This window comes from Centroberyx affinis, unplaced genomic scaffold (genome assembly GCF_046629955.1).
Source record: "Centroberyx affinis isolate AG114_WGS23_722 - 3 ecotype Tasmania unplaced genomic scaffold, CSIRO-AGI_Caff_v1 ptg001778l_1, whole genome shotgun sequence".
Lineage (NCBI taxonomy): Eukaryota > Metazoa > Chordata > Actinopteri > Beryciformes > Berycidae > Centroberyx > Centroberyx affinis.
The window spans coordinates 507,291-519,432 of record NW_027280171.1 but is presented as its reverse complement, the minus strand read 5'-3'; the positions used below and the strand labels follow the sequence as shown (position 1 = coordinate 519,432).

Below are 12,142 nucleotides of genomic sequence, written 5' to 3'. Positions count from 1 at the left end.
GCTGGAGAGGCAGTGCACTGGCTCGTTTTTATCGGCTTCCTTCGTGTTGCATTTGCCGAGGAACTTTCCCTAAACTTAAGTTACACTTGCGGAATAAAATAAGCATTATGCATGCATGAGAACTGGTTTGGGCAGGTGCAGAGCTATTTTCTGCAAGCCAGCACAGGTGGCTTCTCTATAACTGTGCCCAGAACCTGAAGGTCTTACTCAGTGGAAGTTGTCTATTCTATTCTATTCTATTCTATTCTATTCTTCACCAGTATGGTAAGCGCATCTTCGCCCCCCTGTGTTGAAAATATGCCATTACAAGTCCTCCTCTCACCCAAATGTGTGAGTTCAGCATAAATATGAAACATCTACAGGTTATCAACCTCTGCCCAACACATAGTCTAGTGTGTATGTGTTTCATTGCATGACTAATCTTGATACACTATACTTTCTGCATCACATTTGATTTGAAGTTTTAAGAGCTGTTGTAAATTAATTTCTTGCAATCATGTTTGCATCAGTCATTAACCTGTTACATAAAGAGCAAATACAGTGAGCACACACTCACACACACACACACACGCACACACACACCCATCAAACTTCAACAGCAACAAAGGAATGCAGTGACACAGGGATGCTCCTCCCTTTAAATGACAGTCAGAACAGCATAACTTAGGCCTGGGTTTGACACAGTGCAGAGGTTGTATAAATGGCACTAATTTGTTGTAATTGCTTTTCTCAAACAATGTGACAATCATGCACTAAGCCTATGTGTTTCTCCTTGCCCAGTCCAGGGTGGGGCCTCCATGTTATTGCACTGGAAGAAACATTAGATTAGACAAGGCTACACATGCACATACACACACAGACACTCAATTGTGACATTTGTAGTATTTATTTATCTATCTATCATGTTTTGCCTTCATTAAAGTATTCACAGATGATCCAAAATATAGCAGTGTTATGTAGGCCTACTACAAAGCAAACCACATCAGTGGCTGGATCCATACTTCCTTAGCTACTTGGCCACATCTCTCTTGACTCAATGTCCAGTTGAATATTACAACATTCAGTTCAATGTCAGTAGCTTTGTTTAGGAGGTCACGTTGTAAAACATGCCTGGATATCTTCCTTCATTAATGGCATATATGGTGCCATGTAGGCATTTAGCTGGCAATAATTCACTCCTTCTCATCCTTAGTAAACGTGTGCATGTGACTAAAAGCTGCTCATAAGCTTTCTGTAATTTACCCCACTGACTGATTTTTCTACACACAATAATGAAATCATTTACACCTTCATAAGCATCCGTGTAACCCTTTATAATCAACATTTTTTTTGTAAAAGTACTGTAAAATAAACATTATATACTTATCCTTCATTATTAAACATATATTAATATCATTACACAAATAATGTAAACATCTTATGAACAACAACTTCCTGAAGTGTAGCTCACTTTGTCTTGTGAACTGACAGAAAATGGCATCCTAGGATTAGCCGATAGTTGCTCTCTCATGAGAAGGCTGGTAGGTCAGTAAATCAGTTGTCCAATGATGATGACACTGTCTATGACTGAAACAGAGACACTGTGGGACATAAACTACATGTTGGGCTCTGAGGTGCTGACTGTATTCCTATCTCTAGTTCTGAGCTTTAATTATGGGATATTGTTTGCCCAATGGTTCAGTAACCATTACCATTATGTAGAACAAATCTAATTCATTATGAAGTCACTCTAAATTTGTTACTGTGGCCCTCTTGCACAAGTCCATGCAACGTGCAAAACAGCTGCATAAGGGTGTCCAAATGTCCTAAAGATACTTCTTGTGTTATTTAATCATCTGTCAGATGACCTTCTTCCTGCAATTTTAGGCTATTAAGTTAGAACGGTGTTTGCTGTCTTCATCATCACCATCATAACCAACATAGACCTTTTGGTATGCCTAGGCCATATGAAGCAGTCTTCATATTAAAATCTCACTCTTCAAGCATTATCATAAAGCAGTCTTTGATCTTCATCATCATCTTCCATCACCTCCTCCTCCTCCCCGTCACCGTAGGTCCTCTTTGCCGGATGTCGCCTTGTCTGTCTCTGTCTCCTCTATAGGAAGGCTAGAGCGCACCCTGCGCTTCTCCTTGAAGCGACCTGAGCGTGACACCCTCATGTTTCTGCGACATGTCTGCTCATTGAAGACCGACTCCAGGTGGGAGTCATCGTAGGTGTCGTCACAGACGAGACTGGTGTTCTTGCTGGACTGTCCCGGTTGGGTCTGAGACAGGGACTGGTCGCTGGGAGTCTTGGAGGCGGCGATGGGGTCTTTTGGCTTTTCGGGCCGTGGTGCGAAAGGGTCAAAGTCAGGGTCAAAACTCTGGGACACGCCTGTGTCTTTGGAGCCGCCACTCTTCCTCTTCCCCAGAAATGTCCTCCACCATGGGGTCCTCTCCGCCATCTTTCACTGGGGAGGGAACTGGAGCTAAAACAACAACAAAGGTCATCATTAATTCAGCTGTGGTTAAGATGTTCTCTTCACCAATATCGCTGTTACTGGTGTAATTTCCTCTGTGAGGCCTGTAATTCAGTCAAAGCTTTTTATCTCCTGGCGGAGCATCCTGGTGGCTCAGTGGCCAGGGGCATCTGCCACGTGCTCTGATCTGATCTGGCTCCTGATTTGTATCTCACCTCATCCGCTTTCTCCTCTGTCTTTCCTGTCACTCTCTCTCTCATGTATGGTCAAGCAAAACAGCATACAATTACTCCTCTGAAATCTATTTGTACACTACAGCTACATCTTGGTTGTAAATACTACCCTAGAACGTGCATGATCATTTTCATTCATCCTACTAGCACTCATCATCCTTCACATCTTCATCCTTATTCTCATCATCATCATCATCGTCATAATCATCAGCCAACTTTATCTTTGAATAATATACATTTAGGCCGGTTAAAAAAGGCAATATGTCAATAAGCCTATTCAGATTGAGACTCACCACTTTGATAACTATTATCCACTGGTAAGGCAACTTCTTTCCCACTAATCCTATGAATAACCAGTGTAACCATGTTTAACTCCTCTGTAAAACTGGTTTAATGAGTCGTGAGAATAGAAGAGCAAACCCAAGCCGTGATTCACGGGTGAACAATGCGCAAAAGCCCCACTCATCACCGGAACACTTACCTGAGTTATCAGCGATGGAACAGGGGTGCAACGACACTTAAAATGGCCCAAAGCAACGTGTAAATATCACACTGTAGATTGTGCTGAGGTATATATCCATAGGCCAGTTTAGTGTCTTCTTCAGTGGTGGAGCCCTTGGAACAACTGTGACTGCAATCCCTCAGAAGGTCTGAATAGTATCCATTTTACGCACAGACAGACGGCTCAGTCGGCTCGCATCTCCTACTTTCAATCAGTTTAATTTCGTTTCTGTTGCTGTTGTCGAATATCTTTACACTGCTTCAGTAATTCTTTGAGAAATGTACGAATGAATTGACACATTTATAAGGAGCGTCTTTCGTCTACTCAACCTGCAGGTTTCCGCCTCCGAAACTCTCATCTCGAAGCACCTGTATGCGCTCCTGATTGGATGAAATCTCCGAGTCTCTCACGTGAGGAGCGCTGCTCAGGTAAATCTACTACAAAGGTGGGTGGGGCTTGTGGTTGCTTGGCAACATACCCCATGGGAGCGTGCACTTCTTCACCGACAGATTAAAAAAAAAAAAAAAGCCCATTGTATCATTGTACAACCCAACCCAACCCAAGGAGCCAAATTATGTTCAGGCCTAATAGGTTAGGCTACTGGGAATTGGACATTGTCATGCAAAGGAATGGAATGGAATCGTGAGATGTTTATTCAGCTATGTTAATGACAATAATAACCACTGACTTGGTTTTACTGTCACATCCTACCAAAAACAGGTTGTGCCCAGCAGCATGCAGGTAGGTCTAGCCTACATGGTTTGCAATTAGACCCAGTGCTGAAATTACTAATCATTTGAGAGGAAGAATTCATGAGTCTTCTGAAATGGCATTACCACACTGCTTAGGCGTGCAGTTGGAGTTGTTGCGAGCTCACATAACTGGGGGGAAGCAGTCTGGCCTGGCGCCAGTTTCACCTGCTGGGGTGCTTGTCAGATGTGTTCCTTCCGGATGCTTCTGCTTGCCCACATACTGTACATTCAAGTGCACCTAAGGGCCATAGTATCAGTTTCTTGAGTTTTATATACTCTCTGTCTTGTCTGTCTGCCTGTCTGTCTGTCTGCCTGCCTGCCTGCCTGTCTTTCAGAATGACATCCACACACACACACACACACACACAGACACACAACCAGCACAGATTCATTTGTCCGTGGCCCAGATGAATAGTGGTTCAGTGCATGCTACAGCATCTGCAAGCAAGTCCTCTGGTATATTGCCATATGCATGGCATCCTTATTTCATGGACACTAGTCTATCAGTGATTATATGAACGTGGTAGATGACATTTGGACACAATTAGAGAATGCACGCCCTTCAAAACAGCAAGACATAGACTTTATATTACTGGTGATGTTACGGTGAGTAGCTTTGAGGTATATTGTGTAAATGAGTGTTTGAGTTTGAGTGAGTGAGTGAGTGAGTGAGTGAGTGAGTGAATGATTGAGTGAGTGAATTGGTGAATGGTGAATGATTTAGACAGAGAGAATGAGTTTTAAGGGGCTGGTTTGCTATCCCTAGAAGAGTAAAAATGAATAAATGAATTAAGATGAATCACAAATGGGACAATCTTTTCCTTTTTTTTAATGTCCTTTATCTTCTATAACAGCCAGGTTGAACGTGTTATTGGATCCTTGTGATAGGGTAATCAGATCTCACAGACATGACGTTAGGCTAAGAAAAAAAGGGGTTTCTCTCTGTAAGCCTTGGGAATGCCTGCCCAAATGGTTTCTGTGTGTGTAGGTGCCAACAAGGAAGACCCATTCCGAAACAGAGAGAGTGGGCAGGAAAGACAGAAAGAGAGAGAGAGAGAGAGAGAGAGAGAGAGGAGGGGAAGGAGAAGGGGGGTGGATTCAGGGGATGTCTGAGTGGTTTCCCTCCTCCAGAGGTAGAATGAAAGTTCGCGTGGCAGCAGGAATGTGTGCCATTTCTCTATCTCTCTCCATCTCTCTCTCTCTCGCTCTCTCTCTCTGCTCCAGTCAGCGGTCTGCATACCTGGGGGACTCCCTCTCCTCCCAGCTCCCACCCCAGTCGAAACTCCGTAGAGTCAGCTTCTCACTCCGCCACACACAGCACAGCATGGTGTCCTTTATTGTGTCATCTCCACACACACACACACACACACACACACACACATATATATATATAAGCATGAACGCATGTGGATACACTTGTACGTACACAAATACATAAACAGATGCACTCACATCATTCTTTACAGTTGACCCTCCTCTTCTCTGCTTGACCATTTCTCACCTCTTTTCTCTGCTTTCATAATCACTTAGGAATGATTGGATGCGACCCTTTCTGGTCTAAACGGTATCACGCTTCTCATATTTATGGGATATTATCTTATTATCCTATTCTGTGTCACCTCTGAGCCTCCCTCTGCCTCTCCTTCTCCCTGTCCTATATTTCCCAATCTGTTTTCCACTCTATAAACCATGGATAGTCTCAGGCAGTCTCACTGAGAGTTGATCATTAACCAGACTAGAAAAAACGAATCAGAAATCTGAGATTTGCAGATAGTCATAGTATAAACATTCATCCTAGTCCCTCCACCCTTGAGCACGTCTCCCATTGAAGCATGTTCCAGTTTTGACCGAAGGGTTTCCCCAGGTGAAATCTAAACTGTTGAGCCAGAGAGTTATGTGGAGAATGTGTGTAGAAAGCTGAGGGATATTGCAGAGAGATACTGAAACAGTGACTGGAGTTGCATATACGCCCCTCCACCTCTATCTGTTTCTGTCTTGGCACTGGTTGACTTTATGCCATTACAAACCACATGACTAAACACTGTATCCTAACAACCACACACAATCATAAGGGATGGACATCAGCCATGTGCAGAGATGGAGAGTTACTTTCAACCCGTGATCAGTTACATTAAAATACTGATTACCTGCTCTGAATTGTTGTAATCAATAACAAAGTATTGGACTGTCAAACTCTGATTAGTCTAATTACTTTGTGATTCCTTTTCATCCAAAATACATGTAAGATTAAGTAAATCAATTTAAAATGTGCTGCCTGTAATTTGAATGCCATTACTATCAGCATATCACTATCAGTTGTGCAAACATATAGAATACTTTTGGTGTCTATAATCTCATAATCAAATTGCTTTTTTCCCTTCAAACCTCAATCAAACAAGGCCTAGTCACCAATCTTGTTAAATGTAATATATTGCCGACTCTACTATGTCACAGGTTGAGACAAAATTGCAAGCAGACACAAACTGAGCAACCACAAAGTGACTCATTCAACTATGCATAAATGTTGATGTTGACTGACATGCATGCAGTTCAAAACGCCTGTATATGTTAGTGTGTCCACGCTTGTGTTTTGGTATGTGATGACAGAAACGTGTTGGCATCACGCATGTGCCATGTGCGTATGAGCCCAGTAAGTCATTGTGAAATGATAAACCTGAAAATCTCTCTTTGTCTTTGTACAGTATTGAACAACAGGTTGAACCAAGGTGTGCTAGCCATGGGAAAGAGAGCAGGGAGGCAGCCAGTTGGACTGGTAGAGTCAGCTAGCAAAAGCTTCTCAGAGGAAGTCAGCGGGCTACTGTATCTAAGGACAATAATGACACACAGACAAACACACAGACACACATGCACGGTTTTTGGTCCTTCTGAGACAACACAAGCCTTTCAGGCCCCCGAACACTTGGGCCCTCACAGACAAACAAACATGTGCCCTTTAGCTCACTATTGAGGTTTATATAAGGGGGATTATATAAAAAAATAAAATAAATAAACAGTAGTGTCCTGCAGTGCATTTGGGTGGAGCAGACTTAGTTCTGCTCTTGTGAATGGAATGAGTTTCGATGAGTGGCATTGTGCAGTCATGTTTGATTTGAAGACTGTATTGTTTGGCTGGTGTTCATGTGCGATTGCGCGGCTATTAAACAGTGAGCACAGCAAGGCCCTTCAGGTGAAACTCAGTGGGATTTTCTATCAACGCTGCAGAGTCTCTCACTCTGGAATGCACAGATGACGTGGAGAGGAATCCAAAAGAAACTCACCGTTTTCTTTCTTTTTTCTTCCGTGTGTCTTTTGAGTGATCATTTTAAAACAGAGACAAATAGACTTAACAACACAGACAAAAAGATGCAGCCATGCATACACACAGACACACACATTTGGTTTATTATACTTATGAGGACCTTCCATTGATTACATACCCCTATCCTTAATCTTAACCCTCACCACTAGATGCCTAACATTACCCTAGGCCAATCGTAATCCTAATCCTAACTCTAACCTTAACCATAAACTTCTAATACTTAATGATTTTCATCATCTGTCCTTGTGAGAACATTTGAGGATAGAGGAACATAAGGATAGAAGTCCAGCCTCTAACCGAGTGCTTCCCTCTGACTATTTTTATGGACACCCCATACATTAACACGTCTCAATGTTGGGCAATATTGGAAGCACTAGTCCAAAAAAACACTTGGGGGCGCTGTTGCTGGTGTTTTTGACACTGCCTTTGTGTTGGTGATAATAGAGAGGCCTGACTGTTTTCATTTTGTGAGTGACATCTTAAATTCAATTCATGAACAAATCAAAGTAAACTAAATTATTCACACCAAAGCCAGCTTTGAAGGTAGCAAAAAATACCCTGAATTTTAACAACATTTCTGGAATGTTTGCTGTACAAGCAAACAAAGACATGAGAGTGATGATGTGACTGGTAGGCTCAAGATCGTTTATGTCTGAGCAGATAAAAATTCCCCCTTCCAGTCTGCACTTGAAAATCGTGGACATTAGTGCTCACACATTAGCTCTCCTGTAGTTTAGCGTAGGCTAAGCATGATTGATTTAATACTGACTAAAAATGAAAAACTACTCATTACAAAATACAAAATTATAAAATTTACAAGCACTAGTGCTAGATAATACTTTTGGCTTGTTCATAATTTGGTCAAAATAAGCTTTGCATGTTTTTAATGGAACATAGGCTACAGTGTCTGCACCAGTAGATCTTGCTGCTTTTCCATTAACACCTGCACAAGCGCAGACTCTGACCTGCCGTGGCTTCAGGCTGCGTCTTGGGAAAAACAGCAGAGGCTGTATTCGTTATTTAGTCCTATATCAGTCATAGACACGAAGCAAATGAACTGTGGCAGAGGTCTTGTTACCACTGAGTGATCGTGTCCTCCTGTAATTCAACTCATGACCACTAGATGGAGCCAAATATATACGTGGATAATTTCTTGGCCGGTATCTTGGCCACTGCATAGTACCGGCTCAACTCGCCTCGACTCGACTCGACTCGCTTTTGGTAGTACCACTTTGGTTTTCCACTGCAGATAGTACCCCCTCAATGTGCCCCACCCCCCAAACTGGTCGTCATAGCGACGCTGCGACGCTGCATGAAATGCGACACACAGCTACAATGGAGGATATCGAAGCGATGGTGTTCTTGATTCTCGGTATGTGGCTGTTAGTCACAGCAAGGAGACAGATTTTATTTCAGAAGAGGCTGAAGGCAGCGAGACAGCAGACTGCTCTCTGGCTGCTCAAGGCGACGCAAGAGGGTAAGCTAGCCTGGTAGCTAACGTTAGCATATACGTCCCGTGTCGCGATGACGATTCTCTGACCAATCAGTGGTCTGCAGTGTTTTTACGTCACCTTTTGGTATCGCCTCAGCTCGCCTCAGCTCGCTTGGAACCTCGACGGAGGTGCTACGAAAAAAAGTACCAGGTACTACGCAATATGGTACCTGGTACCTGGTACTTGGCCAGTGGAAAACCAAAAAAGGCGAGTAGAGTCGAGTCGAGTCGAGCCGGTACCATGCAGTGGAAAAGCGCATCACTGTGCAAGGCCTCAGCATGCTGCATGCGTAACTGTGGAGGGTGACATTCACCTGCTGTGCTTTTCTGAAACCACCTTTTAGCTAATAATAATCACATAGGGCTACAAAGAAAGGTTACATAGATTTTATGAACTCTCTACCACTATGATTTTGTTGCTGATATTATACTTTCATATACTTCTTTCAAAAGTTTATGTTGAATTTTTTTTTATTAAATTTTGAATGTTTTTCATATTAGCTTGCTGTACATCAACATTTGCCAGTAATCACTCTAGTCCAGTCAATCTAACTCAAAAAAGGGCCCAACCCAGGAGAAATTGCAATAGTAATGTTTCATAGTTTTTATTGGTCCTAATACCCTCCTGCATCATATATTAAAAGTATACCTTCATGGATTTAGTGGAACATACTTTATTCAAGGTCAAAAGCAAAGTTTTGACGTTTTTGAGTGACGCGGTCTGGGTAAAATGGTGTTAATATTGGAGGGTCTATGTACACCCATCCAACATATTTGGTGTCTTTTCCTAGGTTTTTGGGTTCAATCTTTCCAATAAAACACTTTTTCAGAGGATATTCTAATGTCTTATACATGTATTTGGGGTACTACTACCCCAACACCCAATTTTTTTGCCAAATTTTCCACTTACAGTTTGTGCCACACTGCTCCTATGGGTTTATCCGCATCTAAACTGGGTATAAATTGTTCCTATGATTTTTCCCCCCCCAATATATCACTGTAAACACAACTATGTAATTTCAATAGTATTAATAATACGCCATGAAAGCACTTGTGCTGATTATAGTATATACAGTATAGTGTATATATAGTGAAGTCTTACAAGTACCTGGGTGTTCACCTGAATAATAAACTGGACTGGATGGACAATACACATGCACTTTACAAGAAAGGCCAGAGCAGACTCTATCTGCTGAGGAGACTTAGGTCTTTTGGAGTGCAGGGGGCACTCCTGAAGACCTTCTTTGACTCTGTGGTGGCATCAGCCATCTTCTATGGAGTGGTCTGCTGGGGCAGCAGCATCTCGACTGCTGATAGGAAGAGACTTAACAGACTGGTTAAGAAGGCCAGCTTTGTCCTGGAATGCCCCCTTGACCCAGTGGAGGTGTTGGGAGAAAGGAAAATGATGGCTAAGCTATCATCCCTGATGGAGAACATGTCCCACCCCATGGGGTGCTATAGGCCAGGTGCAAAGATGGAGGTCTGAGACTAGACAAGATGGCAAGACACATCCCCAAAGTGCAAGCCAACCAGATTGTGTCTCTGGTGAACTCTAAAGATGAGTGCATCAAAGCTATTACAAGAAAGACTGTCACTGCGAGTCATCTTCGGAGGCTGTGGAAGGCGTCGGGCGGAATAGGAGACAGCCCACCCTCGTCAACCTGTGATGTGTCTAAAAACGCCTTTCTATCAGGGCCAAGAGTGAATTTTGACTGGAAAAATGTAGGAATTTGAGAAATGGGTTAATCTCAAAGCCCAGGGTACGGGAATTACCAATTTCTGAGCGGACCCGATCAGCAATCACTGGCTGCGGAGTCCAAGTGATTGTAATATTGGCGAAAGCCAGTATGTCCTTGCCCTCAAACTGAGAACCAACACCTTCCCGACTAGGGCGTTTGGGTCAAGAGGCAAAGGTGGTGGTGAGTGTGAGAAGCTCTGTAGACTGTGTGGAAGAGCGGTTGAAACATTGAAGCACATTCTCAGCGCTTGTAAGAGCCTTAAACCGAACCGCATGGCGAGACACAAGTTGTGTGAGATCTTGGCCCAAGAGGCTGAGAGGCGAGGCTGGCAGGTCTACAGAGAACCACACTTGACCAATGCAGATGGTCAAACGAATGTCCCTGACTTGGTCATGATCAAAGCACGAGTTGCGATGGTCATTGGCGTAAGATTCGAGTCGGCTGAGGGGACACTCAAGGATGCATACCAAGAAAAGGTTCTCAAATACACACCGCTGGGCAAGGCAGTGCGTCTGAGATGGCCACTTGTCAGAGAGTCAGAATTGAGGGTTTTCCCCTGGGAGCAAGGGGCAAGTGGTTAAAGAGGAATGAATGGGTGTTGGAGGGAATGGGAGTCCCGCTGCGAAGGCGGCAACAACTGGCAAAGCTGTTTAGCAGGAGGACTTTGCTGTATTCAGTGGACACCCTTAAGGTGTTCCATGCACTTGTTCCGTGATTTATTCGATTGTTCTGTTAGACTGTTATTTGGGGTTCATTGAGAAAGTTCGTTTGTGTGTTCTTTATTAAATTATTCTGAACAATAACAGTCAGTTGGGTGTGTTCATCCCCGGTTCTTTTAGGGCGTTCAAACCTGGTGTTCGTTGGGCGTTCATCCCTCGGTCGTTTTGTATGGGGGTGGCCGGGCCAGGGAAGCGTTTAATAGTAGCCGAACTCTGTCACAGTGCCTTAGGGAATTATTTGGTTGCGTTCAATAGTTTGGAGGAGCTTGGGCTGTTCTCCACCTCGGTGTGGGCGAATCCCCGACTATGGATGACGAAGGGGTGGGTGATCCCCTGAGGACGTGCCTCGTTAAACGTCACGAAATGGACGTATACGTTGGCTCAGTTCTTGAGATCAAGTATACTCTCTGTCAGTCAATATGGAGAAGGTATCGGTGGCGGCTGGCAGAGCATCCATGGTTGTGGAGTTCGCTAGTCAATAGATTGGTATTGGTGGCGACGAGCGGGCTGTCCATGGCTGAGGTCCTACATTGTTGCAGCTCCGCCTCGGTGGGGTTGACGACGATGTCAATTCTGCCCAGTGCTTCTGAATGTCAAAGTGAAGAAATGCAATAAAGCGTGGGTAACGGTGGAAATAACTATGCCCCTCTTAAAATCAGCAACATCTTTGTCTGCCATGTTTCACAACTTCAGAGTGTACCATTAGGTTCAGGAATGGATGGGTAACTCGCTACCACCAGAGGAATGGGGCTGGAGGATCCAAGACTCATGCCTCATTCCCATCCATTCCGCTCCTCAATCCTTGTTGGAGCTTGTGCGCTGCAATTGTCAGGTTGCGTCAAGGATTTGTTTGCTCCCTAGCCTGTTCAGAGTGCAGAGGTGTGTGCGCGAATATGTCGGCACAACATTTGGATGAGGACATGGAGT

At 43.7% G+C, this 12,142-nt stretch overlaps 1 protein-coding gene across 1 annotated transcript; it reads right to left on the bottom strand.

The window, feature by feature from the left end:
• Positions 1-875: 875 nt before the first annotated feature.
• LOC139652301 (proline-rich protein 15-like) lies at positions 876-3,536 on the bottom strand. The gene is made up of 2 exons (XM_071529319.1): positions 3,174-3,536; positions 876-2,468 (listed from the first exon to the last, which is right to left on the bottom strand). Exon 2 carries the CDS (start codon positions 2,442-2,444, stop codon positions 2,046-2,048), a length of 399 nt encoding a protein of 132 aa, XP_071385420.1. The 5' UTR covers positions 2,445-2,468; positions 3,174-3,536; the 3' UTR covers positions 876-2,045.
• Between the last annotated feature and the right edge of the window lie 8,606 nt (positions 3,537-12,142).

Coding starts and splice junctions, on each gene's coding strand:
- LOC139652301 (XM_071529319.1), bottom strand. CDS start 2,444: ATGGCGGAGAGGACCCCATGGTGGAGGACATTTCTGGGGAAGAGGAAG.